The sequence below is a fragment of the Amblyomma americanum genome, chromosome 1 (assembly GCF_052857255.1).
Source record: "Amblyomma americanum isolate KBUSLIRL-KWMA chromosome 1, ASM5285725v1, whole genome shotgun sequence".
NCBI classification, from domain to species: Eukaryota; Metazoa; Arthropoda; class Arachnida; order Ixodida; family Ixodidae; genus Amblyomma; species Amblyomma americanum.
This window is the reverse complement of record NC_135497.1, coordinates 170184804-170206105: the sequence shown is the minus strand read 5'-3', so window position 1 is coordinate 170206105 and position 21302 is coordinate 170184804. Positions and strand designations below refer to the sequence as shown.

At 44.0% G+C, this 21302-nt stretch overlaps 1 protein-coding gene across 1 annotated transcript in view; it reads right to left on the bottom strand.

Moving 5' to 3' along the window:
- The window catches only part of LOC144114179 (MAM and LDL-receptor class A domain-containing protein 2-like), a 176769-nt gene that overhangs the window by 82448 nt on the left and 73019 nt on the right, over positions 1–21302 (bottom strand). The window contains exons 40-56 of the mRNA XM_077647750.1: positions 21136–21281; positions 19523–19607; positions 18072–18191; positions 16798–16947; positions 16465–16550; positions 15651–15818; positions 15310–15406; positions 14476–14634; positions 13865–14050; positions 13057–13158; positions 12294–12451; positions 11219–11300; positions 7355–7483; positions 5611–5870; positions 4868–4958; positions 3675–3788; positions 2262–2518 (exon numbers count right to left, since the gene is read on the bottom strand). Of these exons, the coding sequence (XP_077503876.1) occupies positions 2262–2518; positions 3675–3788; positions 4868–4958; positions 5611–5870; positions 7355–7483; positions 11219–11300; positions 12294–12451; positions 13057–13158; positions 13865–14050; positions 14476–14634; positions 15310–15406; positions 15651–15818; positions 16465–16550; positions 16798–16947; positions 18072–18191; positions 19523–19607; positions 21136–21281 (2390 nt within the window). The remainder of the gene's footprint in view (positions 1–2261; positions 2519–3674; positions 3789–4867; positions 4959–5610; positions 5871–7354; positions 7484–11218; positions 11301–12293; positions 12452–13056; positions 13159–13864; positions 14051–14475; positions 14635–15309; positions 15407–15650; positions 15819–16464; positions 16551–16797; positions 16948–18071; positions 18192–19522; positions 19608–21135; positions 21282–21302) is intronic.

Genomic DNA, 21302 nt, shown 5'->3' with positions numbered 1-21302 from the left:
CATGGCGTAATGGCTGCCACTCTGGACTTTGAATCCAGCGATCCGAATTCGAGGCTCGGTGCGACCTTCCTTTTGCTTCCAAATTTCTATTTGTTGCTGCCTTTGCTTCGTGCACTACAGTTAGACTGAACCATTTGAGTAAAGCTTCACTCTAAATGACGCTTACTTTCGTTTTGTTTTCTAAATTTCATCTCTTTCTTCTTTTTTTCTAGAGAAGGTGCCGCAAACGGAGAAAGATACTTCCTTTATATTATGGTCTGAGGTCATTTATGCTTGCGCATCTTGTTGCTCGGTGTATGCCGGCGTGGCCTTGTGGCGACAATAGGCTCCTTTCTCCCAGGAAGCACAGATTCGATTGTTCACGTCGGAATGTGGAGTCTCGTGGTGGGATGGTCAGCCCTCTGGTGTCCAGTGATAGGACTTCGTCTCGGCAAGACCTTCCCTTTTTTCTCCCCACTTTGCGCTCGTCCTCTCGTAATCCTCTCGTCGTCTTCATTCTCTTTGTGAAATGTGACGGACGTGAAACAGCTGGGTACACTTATACTGCGACTGATTCTTCTCCGAACGTTCTGGACATGAAATACTTTTTTTTAGCTTCTATTCTCGGCAAAGCACGTCGATCATCGTCCCGAATTCAGGGCGTAACTGACGTCGAAACCTACGACTCCCCAGCTAAGCTTTACGTCCTTTTGGTAGCGAGCACGCAGCTTTGACCCTGATTCCAGACAATGCCGGCGCAAATTGAGCAGCCTAGTCACTGGGCGTCTCAAATTGCTCGGTAATCGCCACTTTTTTTTTTTATCAAAGGAGTGGCGGCAATAATAAAATTTGTTTTAGGTCGCTGTGGCATCACACTTCACGAGTTTAATTTATGGAAAGTATGAGTAACATGACTATCCAAGTGATGCGCACCTTTAATCTATGCCACAATGAGGTCTTGTTGGTTGTGCATTAGGTTTTGCGCGTTAGTTCGAAAGGTTTTTTTATTTATTTAGATCTCAAGAAAGGAGATGCCAGCATGGGTTATTGAAACCGGCTGCTTCTTCTGACGTAACTTGATGAACATGAAGTGAAAGCTTTCATTTGTCTGTGTTTGTGCTTGCGTATGTGCGTGTGGCACCTAGTTGCTTTTGAAGCCCGGATGTAAGTGCACTGGATTGGAAGAAGGCTGGGGTTTACGGTAACAATGTAGTCACTCCAGTGTTCCGCGTAAATACTAAGTTGCGATACAAATTCGGAACAATGTCTCGTAGGCGAATTCATAATTACTTCGGGAAACGTGAAATCTGCTGCTCTAATCAACAAAAACCGTCACTTTTGTTTCAGCTACCGCTCGTAAGCTCATTTTTGTGGACGTGAGATCAGTGCAAGCGAGATCAGTGAAAGAACGCTAAGTTGTTAGCGAGACCGGCAGATCACTCAAAAATCTTTGTTATCGATGCTGTGGTTTCATCTGTTCCCCTTACAACGGGCATCAATCCTTTGTAATATCCACGTGAATCACATGTTTGGATGCTGTACGTAAGAGCTTATGCGCCTGCGTTCTTTTAGATGAAAAATACGTTAATAATAGTGAGCTATTACTGCAATTATAAAGTGGTCACACCGCACTTTGCTCAAAGTAAATCATAGATTTAAATTTACCGTCAGCGAGGATCATAAAGAAAATTTCGACTCCACGGCAGTCGCCATTTTTTAATGTGCCAAACGAACAGCCGCGCTCTGAAAATGACCGCAGCAGAAAGTTCCGGATTATTTTCTACCGTATGGACTATGTGATCTTGCACCGAAACCATGGTATGCGGGCGCTTTAGCATTTCACCTTCATCGAAATGCAGCCACCTCTGTATGGTGCAGAACCAGCGGACCAGTGCTCGGCGGCACATAGCAGTAGCTGCAATAGCACTCTGGCGGCTAATAGACGCCATTGAATCCCTTAATTAAGCGCGCATGGAGCGCTCCGGGACGTTGTTCAGCGAAGCATTTCAAATTTAATACCAAACTTTTTTCCGCAGAGCGAGTAAATACTTTGGCGCTATGCTTAGGCACGGGCAACGCGCTCCTTCTACATGGCGACGTGAGCCTGGTTTTAAGGAAGGCGAAGTTTTGTACTCCTGACAGCTGCTGGGCATAAAAAGTCCAGAAATAATCCCTGAGGTCCCTGTGAGAGTAACGGTTTCTGTCTAGAGTAGTGGCAGAAATGTGTGAAAATACCGGCCGGTCAGCTACGCCGCCCTCTTGTATTTCAATGCAATTCTCACCAACGATGATGATTCGTTGACTGCCACGTTTACTGATCCCGAAAGCCACTGGTGCGGAGGCCGGTCCTCCCCGTGGATGGCCCAAACGAGCTCTGGCGTTTCTGCTGACTCAGCTGTGTGCTTGTACACGCTGAGAGTCTGTTCTCGTTGGCCGGTGAAGAAGTGCCAGAAGCGAAAGCACCTCCGCTCCGCCACGCTCAGGTCGTGCTTGGCGCTCAGAATGCGCCCTTTCCGTCTTTCAAGCCTAGCGAAGTGGCCTGCAAAGAAGTTTCAGGAAGCGAAATTCCATTTCGTGATCCGATTCTCTGGAACACAGTCACCGCGGACTAATTTTTTAGTTAAGACAGAAGTTGCTCGGATTTCTCAGAATCGACCTACTCACCCCTAGAGCAACGCAAACATTCTTCGTACCCCTTGATTATTGCGGAGTCGTAGATGCTCTAAATGTTTTAGTGTTCTGTGATGTTTATATATGCAGTAGCCACTTTATTTGGCATTGTTAATACCGTTAAGTAATTCCGTTCCACTGCCTTTTCAGCGCGCCACTAAACATATGAGAGTGCAACTATGTCATAACTATGAAGGTCATGTTAAGGTCAACAGGTGTCAGCGTGGGTTATCATAGGCGTTAACTAACAGACTTTACTTCGATGGCGTACAGTATACGCCGTTAACATCCAAATTGTTTATTCTATCAAAGCATTTCTTCGTCATTGCCTTTCATTGTTAAATCATCTTTTGTTTACTCCTCCACATTTTACATCTTGGATCGCCAAGGCGTTTTCGCCCAAGGGCTGCACTTTACAATGACAGGCACCGCTGGCGTTCATTTTATATAGGTTCCTTCACAGATTTTCTTGAAGTAATCGCGTAGATTAGCGTCATAAAATAGACGCATAGGTTGAATGCGACGCACGCGCCGCCGCTGTCGTACAGCTGCAAGCATCAGCAGTGCGCCGCCATCTGTTTCTATTTTTGTTTTTACTCACACCTAAATTATAGTGAACTGGCAAGCATATATCATTGAATCCACACAAACACCGCTAGGTTGTTTTTAACTCAAACAAAATAAATTGTGCACACAAATTTTCTTGTGTTATTTATTTGCAGTGCAGCATGAATGTCTCCGTTTTATGTTGCTTGCCTAGCGCTACACTACACCTCTAAACTACACGCGTCGAAACAGTACAAAAACCATTGGCAACGAAACTAATGAACGCATATTTATTGGCATCAGACAGTAGAGAGCAGCAGTTCTCTCAGGTGCTAGCCAGCGAAGCGCCTAAAAGAACCGTTCAGATGGCGCGTATAAGCGGTTCGTGCACAGAAATGGTTGCTTCTTATTATCTGCCTCAACAAGCAGGCAGACAGTAGACGTGACAGAAAGAGACGTCGTTCTGTGTTGTCGTTTACCTGTGCTTGTGCCAGCAGTGTGATCAGTTGGGACGGCCTTGAAGCTACCACCAGTGTCCAGCTTCCAACCCTCTAGTGTCCAGTCACATGGACCTTCTTCAAAATTGCAGGTCACTGCAATGGAAACAGGATGTCTCAGGTTTGTGAGAATGATTTTTCTGCCGTACAGATGACGACACCTGGTTCGTGCTTTATCCTCAGTTGTGAACAATTTTAACAAGCAAAATAACTGCAAGCTACTGAAATCGCCTCCTTTTTCTTACTCCCAGATTTTGCCGTGAATCTCATTTTTTTTATTTTTCGGAATATTAATTATTCTACAGGTAGCAAACTTACGTGTCTGATATTTATCTATATAGCCGTGTAATCAGGCTTGATTTGGAAAAGCATATCTTTCATTTAAAAAAAACATTACCCTGTTCGAAAAATACTCCCCTTGCACTGCAATGCACGCTGCGTTTCTCGAGCATTAATGTCGCTAATAAAGCCACTGTAGCACAAAACATTTGCAGTGCAATTCTCGCCACAAAACTGTTTCAAGCACTGGGCAGAAAAAAGTTTTCGGGTGCAATAGTGAGCCTCTTTAGACCTTCATGTTTACGACGCACGTAACAAACAACTTCCTAACTATACTGCTGCTGCGAATGTTGAAGCTCACATAAGTCAAGAGGCCAAAACGAAGCACGCAGTCTACACAAAAACTCCACTAAAACTACATCACGGGCCTGGGAATTCTTTACGTCGACAAAAAAAAAAAAACTACCTTGCCATAGGCTCACAGTGTACGCATAGCTAGGCCGTAGGACAAGTTCGTTCCTGGCTGATTTTGCTTGACTAAATACGGACTAAATGTTAATGAACCCTTGCAAAGTTTCTCTCGTGAGCTACTGCAAAGTACACAGTGCTTCGGATACGTCTCATGTTCGGCTTATCGGATGTAATGTTACAACAATTCCACCAATTTTTTTTTCAGTTATACACTCACGACAGCCCTCTCCTACACAGTCATACGAGGAAAGCGACAAATGAAATCTTATTATGTTCAGTGACACAGAAAGCCACCTTAGCAGAACGTGAGTCATTTATGACTCACGTTCTGCTAAGGTGGCTTTCAAGCAAGTGCCTGGAATAAATGCGCGGAAAGGCTGACATGTGTTTCCAGAACCTTTAAGGAGTCATTTAAGGGTGCTTACGTGTCGGTGGGCATGGTCGCTCGTCGAATGAAATGTCGTCGACGCCAATAAAACTTGGACTGTAACTCGGAAGTTCGCCTTCAAGTAGGAGCTGCAACGGTTAGGCAGCTGCTGTCAATGTTCACAATATAATCGGTTCTTCCAATACAGCACTCTGCCAATATTCCTTGAGAGCAGCATAACGAATCAGCGAATAGATAGCGGTATTGATTTTTGGTACGTTTATTTTGTGCTTTTAAGCACGGACAAGAAACACAGGATCAGAGCTTTTCTATCATACCTGTTTCGAAATTCCCCGCAGAAACTATGCTTCAAAACCCTGCAAATCTTGCTGACACAAAGCTTAGAGGACAGTCATCGTGACGTCATTGGCGCCAAACAAATAAAAAGCTCAAGGCTGCTCAAAATGAGCTAAAAAATTAAGTGTTGCAGCGCGCCGCCATTATTTGTCATTGCAGCCTACAGGCTACTCTTCCATCTTCAAACATGCACACGCTCACCGAGGCATATTCTAGGATTTTGGTCCGGAGTTTCGTGAAGAGAGGAGCTCTCGAATAGATTTAGTGTCGGAACTAGACGTGTGACTTGTAACCTCATGTTATAACTAGTCGTTGTTGAGGCTTTGAATTGCTAAAAAAAATAAACCTTCAAACGTTCTTGTTCTAACAGCGTTACAAAAATGATTTATATCGCGCCCCCTCAGTTTGTAAGCTTTATAAATCACATTCAGAAAATTTTCATACCTGGAAGGGCGCATCAGTAACCTTGATGTTTATTACTGCTTCCATCCACGTATCCCCTTGATGCCCGCTTCTCGTCCAAAGGTTTGAATCAGTGTTGGACACATTGAAAAGCCGCAGGTTGAGCCGACTGTTGCGGTCTCCGTGCATGTGGTACCACATTCGGAAGCAGCGACCGGCGTCGCCAGTTACGTTCAGTCTTGCCGACACCATGTGTGCCACGACAGTTGTTCCCTCAAAGTTCTCCAGCGCCAAGTACATTCCTGTTTGTGAGTAAACATTCATATAAGGCTTTTGCGCAGGACGCAATGTCAATCAATTCTGAGACACATGAGGCGGAAGAAGAAACTGTTGTTAGGAAGTAACCGCGGCAGTTGTACCGCATAAGCTATAGCGTGACATGACAGAACTACACTGGTACCCGATCCTCTGATGGCTTCCACGCACCACTACACCATGCCTCCTAGATTCAGGGAGACCTGGCGTCAGTGCGCCTAAAGTTGGGAACATTGTTTTGTTGAGTCTTAATTGCACTTGCGCACAGCGTGCTTCAATCTAGAAGATGATCTTCTCGCAAAATTTCACTACTGCGAGAACCGGTGCTTGAATTTTCTTGAATTTAGTAGTGGTGAACGGAGTAACCGCAATCTTTTTTGTGTGTGAAAACCGAGACTGTTTCTAATGTTTTGCTTTTCAACTTGCATAACATTTTTACACAAGCTTCCAGCTGGCTGAAAGAGAAAACCATCAATAAAAGTAAGCCTGATTAGTAACAGTTGAATTGACCCAGTGCGCTAAAAGCATAATTTTAGCTCATCATGGGCATCAGGAGAGGATATTAAGCAGTTCAGATAACTTAAATATGAACGGATGTTGTTAAGCAACGAAACAGTCGCGCTGCACCTAAAAGCTACTTCTGCTGACCAAAAAGCAGCCTAATTCACACGGAAAAAGCTTACAGTCACAATAACAACTGAAAGCAGGGTCCTACTAAAAGAGTAATTTGGTCAAGCAAAGAGGTGTTCTTAGAAAGAAAAAAGCATCGCAGACGTTTCGCATCGAAACAAGCAACAAAGTTTCGCTTTGCAACATGGTGCACATTACTTGACTCTTTTATTAATATAAGAGTAAAAGATTTTTTTTTCAAGTTTTTCGTGCTATAGGTCCTATCTGATTGCAACAGAGCTTGCTTATGCGCACTCGCATCGTCCAGCAATCGAGCCGAAGTGGCACTAATCCTAGTAAATATATTTAGGGCAGTTCCTCTATTACTTCGCAGCATATAGGCTTGCTTACTCGATTCCTACATCTATGGCTGCCATCCTCATTGCCAGTGCGTTTAGTCTCGTAATTTTTTTCCCCTACACCTGAGACTGAATTACGTCATGCTAAAATCTCAGCAAATCAGGCCGTAAAGCGTGGCATAGGGAAGTATCAAAATGAAATTTATCATTTCAATCTTAGATTTAACCAACAATTTTCCACATAAATGCAACGAAATTGTTATATTTTAACATTTGTGCAATAAGCAGCTTATTATTTGAGCAAAATGGTCTTAAACGTGCATTTATTTTTTTTTAATGCCCATCATTTTATTATTGCTGATTAGGGACATTTGTTCCAGTGCTTCAAAACAGAGAGCAAAGAGTATCCTCCTCTTTGCAGAAGCATACACAGCATAAATGGCCAAGGATATGTGAAGAAAATGCAAGAGAAGCTAGACAATTTTAAATCCAGAAATTGTCACCTTGTCCTGTGGTGTGGTCGGCTACTGCAAAGAAAGGCGCTCCAGAGATCACCTTCCAGTCTCCTGAGTCCGCCACATTTTCCGGATACCAGCCGCATCCTTCCTTTTCTTCAAAAGTGCAGTTCACAGCTGGAAGTGCACACAAAGAACGAACCGTCGGTCAGATCGGAGAACAGTTTTTTTTTTCCGCAAAGCCTGAGCTTGTCGCCTAATTGGTCAACATGTATCGACTTGCCTCCTCTGTGCATACCATTTCCGTGCACTTATCCCAGCGCAGTCCCTAAAAGCTTGCCACTGAACATGATTTTGTTAAGCCAGTCGAACATAAGCGTTCTGCTTGTACTGCCGAGAACACAGAAAATGAGGATCATAGTGACTGCCTAAGAGATGAAACAAATTTGTGGAAAAATACCAGTTAAAATAGGGCCAGGTGTTCAATCGCACTTGACCTTACCCTCACATTCAGTTTAAAAGTCTGGCTGATGAGGTTGCACTATTCCTCGAAGGCAACATCATGAAACCGGGACGAGAGATAGAGAGCGCTAAATTTCTTGGTCACATCGTGTGTTCGCTGTTTCACAAAACTAGACAACCAAAATGAATAGTTGCAGGCAATATTCCGCTTTTTTGATGCTCCAAATATAATTATTATTAGCTCTGTTTGCAGAACTTCTTTGTTTTATCGCACAGCTTTTCCTCGATGTCAAGAGCTTCCTTTGAAGTGCAAGGTAATTCATGCTCCGCTGTCAGTACCTCACCACTACACTGCATGACAAGCTCAATTTCCTGACATCTGCTTACATATGTGTGCCAGGACACGTGCATTGTCTGGGATGTGCGCAATGTGCGTATGCTGGCGTGTATTACGTTTTCAATGCAGTGAATGTTTCGTATTGCAATCTGTGTATGCGTGGACATGTGCATCACCCTGAACATTCCATGATACTCACTGTATATTACCGTTGCATGTTGTTTTTTTTCCGCTTGGTAGCGTGATACACAACATTCATTAGAACGCAGCTCACTAGGAATCGCGGTTGGCCGCTCGAGCTTGTCCGTGAAAGTGGCGCTGCCCGATTGCCAATGGCTCTATTACCGGTACAATTAAAGGTCGCGACAGAATTCCTGTCAACGTTCGAAACCTTTAATTACACCGAGGACCCACAGCCGTGTTATTACATCATTTCGCATCTACATTCTTTCCTTCACCCTTTCCGTAGTAGGGAGTAGCAGGCTAAGATCACGTTTTCTGCGGCCGGCCTCTCAACTTTCCTGCCGTTATTATTTTTTCCTGTTTCTCTTTCTATTTCACTCTATCTCTCTGTCTCGATTTCCTATGTGCAAAACAAGCTAACGCAACACTGGGGGCCGTACAGGACATGTAATATGTTTGGTAAATTGCAGTTGTTGTTTGCAATGTTTTTAGCTGTTTGATTACAGCCAAGACATTGACAGGTTAGCAGCGCAGCCGCGAGCAGTTTCTCTTCGGCTAAAGGCGCTAAGGTTCAACAATTCGTGCAAGCTAGTCGTGGATATTTTGCAGTAACAAAGAGGTGAGATGCAATTCATTTGTTTTGTAGAAAAGCTTCGAATATCGCAAGCAATTCTGTAAAGCACTAGGTTTGCCTTGAGCACTTCCGACTCTATTCTTTCTTTTTTTTTGCTTGTAGCCCATCGGCCACACAGGCATCTATCACGCAGAAAGGGCGAAGCAGCGCAAGCTATCATAATCAAGGACCGCACGGAAGAAAACAAAACTACACGACAAAGACGTCTGATACGCTTTCATGACATTAAGGAATAGGACAGTGAAGTTGTATTCAGACCCAAGTTGCTGGCATATATTGCCACACACCAAGGTTAATGATTAATAGGATAAGGAAATGGTTCTGACAGGACATGTAATGGCCAGAACAGAGAACTAGTGGCTTTTTAGGGCAGCGCAGTGCACTCTAAAGACAAGACACCTTATAGGAGAGTTAAAAGGGAGCAAATGGTCCTCTAGTGCACTCTGTTATAGGGGCACGGTAAGTTGCTCAAGCACAAAAGGTAGATTTCCATCACTAAAAATACGAATACTAACGGTTTGCAACGAAAGCAGATTCCCTGTTCGGAACATGCTAAGTTCCTGCTGTTACCAACATTTTATCCGTGGTTTCAATCTCCTCTAATCGGTAACCTCGAGACCTCCGGTGCTGCGTTCAAAAGTCCCATGCTTTTTCTAACTGCATTAAGTTAATTTGCTTTCAGGTAGGAATTTGCCTGCGTTGCCAACAATAAGATCTGCGTATATTTAGTGATTCAAAATATACTCCGGGACAGGGGCAGCATACTCAGTTCCTAAAAAGGAGTGCGCTAGAGGAGAGGTTTTACTCTCTTATAGGGTAACTTATGGTTACTTTATGGCATTTAACATCCAAAAGCGACTGATGCTATAACGGACGCCGTAGTGGAGGGCTCCGGATAAATTCGACCACATGGGGTTCTCTAACGTGCATTGATATCGCACAGTACACGGGCCTCCGTAGAAATACAGTCGCCGCGGCCGAGCACCATGTCACTGCGCAAAAGCGGGGCACATAGGGTAATTTATGCTTACAGTGTAGCTACCAGGAAAAGTGAAGCACAGTCTGGATAAAGGTGACGCAATGAGAATTACGTACAGGTTTCCCACGAGCTTTGGGGCGGCTTATGCTTCGTGATATTCATTATTCTTAAGAGCAAGCTTTTTAGAAATGGATTTAGGAAAATGATTTTAAAAACGTTTGTCGCATGAGAGCAACACAAGCAGCTGGTTAAGATACCGGCCAGGCGTAAATGTGGCGCGGCGATGTAGTTTTAGACTATGTACTCCGATAAAATCCGCCCCAGGGAAAAGGATTCCACGTGTCAGAGATAAACCGGTGGCAAGATAAACAGACGCCATTTTGTTCTCTCAGTAAACCAGAAATAAAGCCAGCCTTTTTTCTTTCCTCTTTTAGGGATTTCGAAACGCACAAAAACAGAAAGAAACTCTTCACTAATTTCCAGCACTCATCGCATGTGCTTACCTCCATCTGTGCCCAATACTACAAGCTACTTGAATCGCGCTCTCTCGCCATCGAAAAAAAAATATTTCAACTATTTTCTGCCGCTGTATACGGTGGGGGTGTAACCACCCATAGTAGCGCGGCTATGAATTGTGTCCCATTTGCTGTGCCACGAGCGGTGATGTTTCTTCTCTTCAATTACTCTTCGCCGCCGTTTTGCGCAACAAGCCATACGTGCCTTGTAAAAATAAAGTGCAGCACCTTTAGAGACTCCCGCAACATAAACAATTCAAGACGAAAGTGCACCGTGGTCGACAACTAGTGAAACATATAGACTGGAGTATATCTGGATTCCAAGAGGAGTCAAGCGTAGCAGGGCGCAGCAGAAAGTTAGATTTGGTAGATGAGATTAAGAAGTCTGTGGGGACAAGGTAGCCGTGGCTGGTATGTGAAAAGGCTAATTGGAGAGATATGGGAGAGGCCTTTGCCGTGCAGTGGGCGTAGTCAGGCAGATGATTATGATGATGATACCGGCATTTCATAGCATTATCAGACCCAAAGCTCACAAGCAGCAATACTTTGCATGCAATGCTAGAACTTTTCGAGGAAACTTGTTTTTCATAATAACCACAAGGGCATACAACTAGTAATGGCGGAGAGCTCAAGAATAAGCAAGAAATATGGACTGCTAAATCCCTTAATGAGTGGCTTGTTTATACTTACTAGTCATTTCTCCTTTTATGGAAAGAAATTGCAGAAGCGAAAATCACTTAAGGCATAATAAATACCGCATTCAAGAAGCAATGAAAAAAGAAGCTTATTATCAATCACTTACAGTCTTCTCTTGCATCATCAGGGTGGCAGTGGTGGTACTCGATGTCGTCGATACTGACGTTCTCGCTTCCAGAATAGTAGATCTGCGACCGCATATAACGCACAATTTAGGCAAACGAACACTTGCAAGTATCTACAATCATGTACGTTCACGAGTGCATTTCAATGTTGCGAATGCCAGTGAATATAACAACAACTTGTGCGTGACCCTTTCAGCGTATCTTGCAGGAGTACTACAAGAAGGCAAGCGACTACAACAATGGCGCGGAAGTAAACGACACTATAGCTTTTTTGCCTGCTTTTGTACCCGCTCACATTAGCTTACTTCAAGCCGATACCAATAGGTGCATTTTGCTGAAACGGAGGACTCGCTAGACGCATGTTAATTAAAAAGCATCACGCGCACATACTGATTGCGCATTTACCTTTTTTTTTCTATTTTCGTGCTGTGGAAGGAAATAAATAGTAAGCTTAAAGAGTGCATGCACTAAATAGATGTTTCTGATTTCCGCAAGAGTCAGATCTTAGAGCGAAGCCATCAAGTTAGGCCCCAAAAGACTTCCGTCACGGCACTCTGTGCATTTTTTACATCTTGGAAATCGCCTAAAGTGATAGCATTTACTAAGGTGCACACCTATTAGGCAGCTATGTCCCTTTAACCTAGCAATTCTTTATTTATTCCAGGTTGGTGCAGCAAAGATCATTATCTTAAGCAACTCTGTCGGCTTCCTTGATTTATTTGGGGAAGAGGTGACATAACACGATATTCTGCTGAGTGAGTTGGTTTATTACATGGCCCGAGTCAGCTTGAGCGTGGGCGAAGCGGTCTTCGGATGGCACACAAGACACAAGAGGGGTCGTGGCGGCAAATATCCGTATTACCAAAGCTCTATGTTTTAGTTGGCAGTGCTTTCTGTGCGCTAGTACATTGTTGGTCACTGAGTTATCTTGAAATGCATTTATTTTACTATCTTGCTCACCATTCGTACGCATTTTCCACCCACTTTTGCCCAATACCTTGCATAAAGCTGGCGTAAATAAGTAAACAAAAAATATATCCAAGCGAGTGTGCTCACCCTGGCTCCAGAAAGGCGGTTGCCGATGTTTGCAGCCTGCATTTCCCATGCTGCTTGATCTTCGTCGCCACGTGCAAGGAGAACTGATTTTTTGATGATCTTGTTCTTCTGGTCTCTGGACCTCTCCACAACGGCAACCGAGAGATGCAATGTCTTAGCTAAAAAAGATATTTACATGTACACTGTAGGTGTTTCCTTGTGTTCGGACGATCGTAAACAGGCTCAAAAAAAAAAACTCAGCCTTTGAAAGTTGATCTCACACAATAGTGCTCAAAACTGCCAGTACTGTGAAAATTTTGTGTTGTTGTAGAGTTCTTTCATATTCACAGAAATCATCAAAGGTAACGAATTGCGCAGAATAATGTTAGAAAGTGAATAAAATGCATCAATACATTTAGACACGGACATAACTGCTGACTCTGAAGTGCAGTTCTATATTAAGCAGTTTCACCTGCTGTCATACTTCGTTCTTTTTTTAATTCTTGCCCCCATTCATTTAATTCGTTGCAACAACGCCCTTTGTTTTTCTAAATACTAAAAAGAACAGCTTGACACTTTTCGACCTTACATATCCCATAAGCCACTGGAACAAATTCGTAATCTGTAAATAGTAGAGAAAATTGCAATATTTTACCTTTGGCCCTAGGATAAACCTAGCCAACAGATGCTTAAACTCTTTAAATGACGCTATCAGGAGAGGCGTTGAAACTAAGAAGTGGTCTTCGTAACTTTTGAGCCATAACAGAGCTCCGCGCACACTTACTGTGTTTGGGAAGGAAGCTGTAGAACGTAAGCCTGCATGCGTGGCCCATGGCTCCCAGAGGAGGAGTCATCAGAGCTGTGTTGCGATCTGTCTTAGGAACAGCTGCACGGGAAGGCATGAATTCGTTAGGACACACATATCAAAGAAGTAAAGCAAGTGGAATGAAAGCAAGGCAAAGAAGTGTCTGTGCTTTTCGGAAATGGGGATTTTAGGCGACTGCTTTACTACGAGGTAGATAGCTTAAACAACTTTGATACCTTAGACAGTGCCATTATTTCAGCACAGGACTCGTAATGACTAATATTTGGGCATTGTCAGCTGTTGAAATGTCACAGAGTGCAATGCTTCGAATGCAATGCTTTGTTAACGCTGTCAAGTTGTAAATGTGTACCGTTACTAGTGTCTTTATTGTAGGCGCCAATTATAGCGCGTATCGCTCGACCCTCTGGTTCGTACCCGCTCACTTGAAACCTTCATAACAAAAAAAAAACAAAGACCCGAATGTAGCCTCATGATACCCTGAAAGTGTCGTAATTTGCAATGACTTTTTTCTCGATTCATTCGTTTGTCCATTATCATTAATAGTTGCAGCCTATGACGTCGGAGTTTACAGGTAGTAATCATTGTCAGCCGCCTGTTAAGATATCTAAGGCTAAGCTGACCGTTAGCAAATAAGCAAAAGAATGAATCGAGACCAGAATCGCTTCAAAATACAGCCGCGAGTATAACACACTCATCCAGCATTTGTAATTCCTGCTGAAGTGATCATTGCGCACGCGCATTAGCTTTCACCCGGAGGACTGCTCACCACCGTCGGTCTTGAGGTAGGTGACGTAGAAACCGCGCTCGCTGTGGCCGCTGTCCTCTCGAGGCAGCGATGGGAAGCGCGCCCGGTTGTTGGCAACCATAAGGGCCGACACCCGCGACCAGCGAGGCTGGCTCTGCGAGTGCGCGCCTTCCAGGCCACACAAATCCGTCGAGAAATCGCAGGCGCCTGCATGATAGGAGATCGTTCGGACGGTGAGCAGCACGGATTTTCAGAACTGAAGAGCCGGTATCATAGCTATTTAATGTTCTCACCACACGGCGATGAAACTTCCTGGCGTGGTTTTAAACCTTCATCGTGAACGGAGTAGGCTTTCCGTATACGAACCAAAGAAGCAGGCGCTTTTGCTCAAGGTTAAAAGGTCCGGCATTCCATGATGATTGAGCGCTCAGTCCCGCTTCCGTGTTTGATACATAGTACAGCCCGAAATCTTTCATACCATCAATAACTCTGGGGACTAAAACGTCACCGCCACGTAAAAAGTACGCTATGTTGTTCCATGACACGAATCTGAAGGCAGTGGCCTCATGTTCACGTTACGTTTTTCCCTAAACAATTTTAGCACGAGGTAAACGCAGCGGACATTCACTGACCGCAGTGGCTCTCGTCCGAACCGTCAGGGCACTGTTTGAGGAAGTCACACAGCTGGCTTGCTGGGATGCAGCGGTCGCCGGAGAGGCACGCGAAGTGTCCATTTGTGCAGTTCGACGGTGCGGGTGTGCTGGTATCGGGTGAACTCTTCGGCAAGAGACCTGCGAAACCGTCCTTGCTTGTGAGTTTTTGTGGCCGTCATCTGCAGATTTTATGTTCATCTTGTCTTTAGCGCTGGTTTCCTTTTTCTTTCAAGCCGGAAGCAATTAACCAAGTGGAAGCAACGGTTTTAATGTTTTTTCCAGCGGGGAAAGGCAGGGGAAAGACAAAATAGTGATGATACAGGTTCTGCTCTAGCTTGTCTTCTTTGTTTTGTTTTTTTATCGCGCTCGCAAAACGCGAACCGATTCCAACTCCCCTGGTCTTTCATTATTCTCCAGCTTGCACTCTTTGTCAGAAGTAATGCTATGTTTATCTAGCTCAAGCTCGCGGAACCTGCCATTTTAGCCAAAAATAAAAGCAGCTTCATTGTATTTAAGTGATATATTTCCTGCTGGAAGCACAAAAATGAAACAGTGGTCAAAAAACTTTACTCTTCTTTTATTGCACTGTTCCAAAACGTCCTTCAGGCCTAGATGTTTGAAATATTTTCGATGAAAAAATAATAGTTCTCTGAACTCCATTTTATCTTGCAGGCGTAGCCTCTGAATAACACCATCAATGAAATGGTATGAGCTCAAATGAGCTATTAAATGAGACTTAATATTTCGCCCACAATGGGAAATGATAAAACATTTGAGCGCAGGCCATAGGATTTGGAAAGCCTACTGACGTACCTGAAGCGGCGTGGCAGCTGTTAAGAAAAGTGACGTCGTCAATAGCTATGTAACCTTGGGCATCTCTGTCACCTTCCAGACTGCCTTCAATGGAGACCTGAAGAAAGAAGAAAAGAAAAGCGCCTTTTAAAACAAACCGCTTTGAGGCTAGTTTTAAAAAAAGCAATTTTTCTCTAAAAGCCTTCTCGCCTTCTTTTTTCGTTGTTATTGAACAGACCGATTTATGATTGACATATTGATTTATTTCTCAACAAGAGCTGATGTTATAACACCTTAATGAAGTACTTTTTGTAAGCTTATGCAAACCTTAGATTAACCCTCTGCGCGAACGGATCATTTACCTGAAAATCAGAGGCTTCTCTGAAAGCAACAAATGCTTCAGTGAAGTGTCGAAACTCTGTGGGCTGGTCACTTCGCCAGACTTCCTTAAATTCACCGTCGGCATTGTTTCGTGTCTTGACAGAGAGCACGGCGTTGGTTGAAGCTTTCACAACGAAGTAGAAGCGCATCTGGGAAGCACATAAAAGTCATAAAAGCGTGCGTACTTCCTCTGCACTCACGTGCTTGCATATCGCTTACGCGATGAAAGCAAGGCACGTGCAAGTTCAGACAGATGTGTTTTAAACAATACTGAAACAAACTTTAACGCAGCATATTTCTTTCGCAAAAATATAATTGGTTCTGCTCTGTCAAATTTCAGGCAACTCAAAGTTACTGCCAATGACAGTGTTCCTCGGCACAGAAAATGAAGTGTTCCCTTGCAGGTTATCAATGCTTTCGTGCAGTCTTCTCACAATAACTGTTTTCTACAGTTGGCGTCAGCATAGTTAAGCAGCGTTTGTTGCCCTTAGCTCTTTGATCAGTTCAGTGTCGTCGGCGCCGTCCGCAGCACAGACTACCTGCTACAACCGGCTACAAGTTGATGCTGCGGCAGTAGCCGCGCAGCGTGTCTTTAGAAAATTCTTGGCTTTCACTCGACAGCTAACACTGAAATTTTCCCGTTACACACTCGCAACCATCCTGCGAGTTTTTGCTTTTGTTTGTTTGTTTTTTCAATGGAAGTCGTTAACAATACGTTGTCCTGTGTCTGAAACAATGCAAGAGAGGGCTGTGAGTAGTAAAAACATGAGGGGCTCACGACACGAGTTCTCTTACCACGCAAAGAGTCGTAGCATTGAATACAGGTCCGAGGAGGGATGCGGACACACTCTTCGCTTCCGACTTCAAGTAAAGAAAGGATCCTGCAACACAGTGAAATGAAATGCAGTTATCGCGAGCAATTTCGCCTTTGGTGCTTTAATCAATATACAGCTACAGGGTGAAAGCAAACAAGGCTCATAAACGAAACAGAGATCCTTGCTCTCGTGTTTCATATTCACATTATGCTTGCCGCTCTGTGTCGCCTTAGTAAGTTTTGTCTGAGCACCGAGCTTGAATGACAAAAACTCCCGACACACAGCGCACTGACAATGTAAAGTGCGACGTTACCGTCTTTGCCTCCACTTGTGTGGTCTCGGGTTGGACCGCGCGTCAGGTACTTGAAGGGCTTCGACCTTGTCCAACCACCACCCCGTGCCGAGACCGCAGGAGTCCAGTCGCAGAAGGAGGAGTCGAAGCTGCACCTAAATCTGAAGTCCTCTATAAAAAGACAGTGAGGGAAGGGGAGGGCGCAATAATGGGATTCATTTTGAAAGGACATTTTCTGGTAACGAGGAATTGTCGCCGTGCACGCGAATGAAAGTAGCACACACACGCCAGATTATACAAGTAGCAGTAGCAAGTACGGCATGTTTTGTCTAGGTAGAAATACTTATGAAGCCCTCTTGTAAGCGGGAAATATAGGCTTCAGAAATCGATATACTAATCCCCTCGTGTTGCACATTGGACGTTACATTCGCCCAAGTCTAATATATAATTGTATAAAAAAAGATTTTAATTTGTAACCGGACCAAGCCATGTACAAACCGACCGTACCGTTGGCACTCTAGTGCATTGTTTACGGTTTAGTGAACATCCCTTGCTTCCACCACACCATTCGCAAAAAAGACATCGTCGTAGTACGATTACTGTGGCGCACTGACGAATTTTTGGAGCGCTTTCTCGCCCTTTTCGCGTTATGACTAAAAACGGTGACTCTTGCGCAGTCATCCCAGTATACGAACTAGGTCGGGCGGTGTTCGAAGCTCCACCGTGGTTACGCCCGAGAAACACACACGTGTTCTAACTGCCCTTCGCGATTTCTTTTCCAGATGGTGTTTTAATCGTTACCCTACGAATGGTGTTTGCGTCACTTACGCGTCTTGCTATTTGCAGTGTCTTCGTGTTCTCGATGTTTTATACTAGGGCTTGATTTTTTTAGTTTTTACAGATTAGGAGCTTATTTGTGCACGCGTATATAGGCTGGGTATGCCGTTCGCTTATAGCGAACCGGCTACAGGATTACGCGCGTTCAGATGCTTGTGTTAGTTCACTCAATTTTGATCTTGTTTTTCTTGTTGCACTTCATTCCTTCCTTTAGTTCCTCATTTGTACTTATAAGAGGCGCGCATCATGGGATACAAAGCTTGCGGAGTTGCTCGTTTTGATGTAGCCTATCTTTCCAAATTTCCTTCAGTTATTTTTACTGGAAACAGAAAAATAAACACAAGTCAGTGTCATGCTTATTTGCTTTCTAACGCACGTGCTAAGCATTCAGACAAAACTAACGAACGTCAAACTTGTGGAATGAATCTCCAGGGACAATGCCTCTGAATAAAACTTACCGCAATCTTCTTCGTCACTGAAGTCCCCACAATGGTCAGTGTAGTCGCATAGGTGCTCCATTACGATTGAAACCTTGTTTTTGCACGTGAACATTCCCGGATTTTGTTCTACCGAAGGCACTGAGCGGGAAGAGAAAGTAGTACACAGACTTTTGGATCCCAAGAGAGCATACAACGTATGTTTTTCTAACGACATTTTCCGCGAGCAATCGAACCGTATTCACGGGCTCAAGCCGTAGGTTATGCAAAAGCCGTTAATACTTGAGCTCGAAAAGGAAAAGAATTAGGAGGCAATCTCCTAATTCGTCATTGCGTTGTAGTCCTCAGGAAAGGTAGTAACTGTGAGGTGCCGGCTCAGGACCGAAGTACGTAATACTTTTTTTTCGAAAGTATTGTGAGAGAGGCCGCGAAGGGGATCACAATTAATGACACTGGTCAAAACAACCGTTCACGTAAAACATTTCCAATAATTTGTAAGCATGCAGCTAGAGATACTGTTTTAAGGACTACCGAAGTACCTAATCTACAACGTTCGAAAACTCATAATTAAAACCGTCGAGAATGCAGAAGTGTACTCCTTTTTAGTGGACGCCTTCGAGTACAAGGTAAGGTATACAGTCATGAGCAAAAGTTTATGGGATGAGAGTTCGAGGGAAAAAAATTATTTCTGCGCGGTCAGAGAAAGCAAGTCAATGGAAAGCATGGAACCATGAGAGGACATATGTGCTCCATCTGCTGCAACGAATACCACCTAACTGGATGCGTACGCAACGCAGAAACAACTTTTTTTTTTCTTGAATCCTCATCCCGTAAAATATTGTCCCTGCCTATACATTCCGGGAGAACCATTAGGGCACAAACCGGCGAGGACACAGTGTAAAAATGTGCACAGTGCTGGCGCAAGAAAGGGAACCTCATTGCTGTTGCTTAACGTTACGAATGTTGCGCCGACGCACAAAGATGAAGTGCGTCTTTTTCAGAAGAATAAAATGAAAAATTAATCAATTAGCGCCCATCAAACAATGGCGGCGCAATCTATACAAACGCAAATACTATGCATTGCTACTAAAGTATTTTTACATATTTATCTTTTTAGACCACTTAGCATTTTCTCGTTATGCTTGGGACCGCTTTAGGTGCAGCTTAGCGACGCATAAAACACAAGCTGTCATAGTGGCGCCTGCTTAAAAGGTTTTCTTGTGAGAAGAGCACCTCGCCCATATGGCTTTTCAGGCGGCGCCGCTCATCATGCGGCATTCGAGAGCTCCTCACTAGGTTTGCTCAAAAAAATAACGAAAATATCGGTGTCAAAAATGTAGTAAGGCACGATGGCGTCACTGCTTATTTCATTCAGCAAGCTTGGCTGCTTGCGTATGTCGCAAAAAAGCGATGAACAGAGGTCATGGTGATGTACCAAGGCACCAGAACAGAAAAAAAATGCCTTGTCATACCTGGCATGTCGCACCCTTCGAAGGATATGTCATCAATGGCAGTGTAGCTGTCGTCCCTTGGAGCCTCATAGCCACGCAAGTATATCTGCGAATTAAAGCAAAAATATATGTCCACGTAACCCAGCATCGTAATATTTCCTTGCCCAAGCATCGCCTGTACTTCTGCCTAATATGCAAGGAATTTCGTTTTCGTGTGGGAGCAACAGTCTTCTTCATGAATTTTTTTCTGAATGCCCATAGCTCAATTCTGTTTCACCAAGAACAGCCAGAAGATGCTGCATCCCCATCGATTAGCTTTTAGACATCCCCTTTTGTTTGGCTCCGTTGATTTAACCTACAACGTCTTTGCATGATGAAAAATGTCAAAAGGCCCCAGGTGCATAATTTAGCAGTGCTTTTATCTTTTCATTCTTCTTTAGCGGCACTGCGTCAGTCAACGCCTAGGCACATGAATCTCGCAGTTCACGGAGTTGATCATTCGGGCGTCTGCAGACATTACTTTTGAATCACGCACGTGCGCTGCATGTTTGACTTTGCGATAGTACTATCAGTGTGGCCACATCCACGAAAAGGACACTATTTTTCGCCTTCCTACTTTGGTCAATAGAGTGCAATAAACCTGTATCGTGTTTGAATGTAAATAATCATTCACCAACCGTTTTCGAATTCATCTCACGTTATACACACAAGGAATAGCGCATACGGCGGGTTCGCATTTTAATCAGTCCGCCCCGGCAGTACGGCACTCCCCGATCTCACGCACCAGGTAGCACGCCTTGTGTGTTGCGCTCCAGTTCCAGAGCATCACATAATACCAACATCAGGAATGTTGCCAGAAATATTTGAAAAAGTAAGCGACGGCCGCATTTCTATGCAAATGGAATGCAAAAGACAAAAAGATGACAACCATGTGTATGCGGTAAACAATACCTAATAGTCTAAATCAATTCTCAGCGTCCCGCTACAGCGTGCCTGATAATCAAAGTATATTTGTGGCATGTGAAAAACCACTACTTTTTCTAAACTGTCATCTAGTGTGGTGGGATACGTATTCGTGGGGTTATTTTATTATGAATAACGCCGCTCGCCTTCTTCCTCGCTATTCCTACAACCAGCGCGTTTGGTTAGAATAATACGTCAGACTGGGTTTTAGCTATACACACGGCATACAAAGCCTATTGTGCGCCGTGGCACTTTCATAGTGTCTCTTGTGATTAACGGTGAGTGCACCAGCTGCACTGATAGAATGACGCAGATCTTGCTTCACTAGACACAAAGTAGCCAGCTGGTTTCGTGACCGAGACGGCAGCGTCTAAAAAGGAGTGGAATGGGTTCCCACCCACTCACTAAAGTCTATTTCTCAGTAAAGAAAAAAAGCAACTTACCAATGTACCTTAAAATTTTGACCGCCATATTCGGTGAAGGCTCCGCAATTTAGTAGCTGGATGTACCAACAATGGATGTAAAAGTACAAAAGCGAGCGCTCCAAGTCACCGGTCAGATGTATTTAACTAACCAATTTACATTCTGGCTGCTAAGTGTGTTTTGCCATTCTGAGCTGATTTTTTGCATGAGCGGCAGAATACGAGCGGGAAAGTGAAGCACGACGCTACCTGCACTGTAGAACGGTAGCGTCCCAACAAAAATTGCCCCTCGTTCCACTTTCCTTCCGACGGGTTTTCGGCGAGCTCCCAGGAATCCCAAGCCACAATTTGAAATCCGTTAACGTGCAGCTCCAGCAAGAACACGTGTGTATCGTCTGAAAATATTTCAGAGCGCA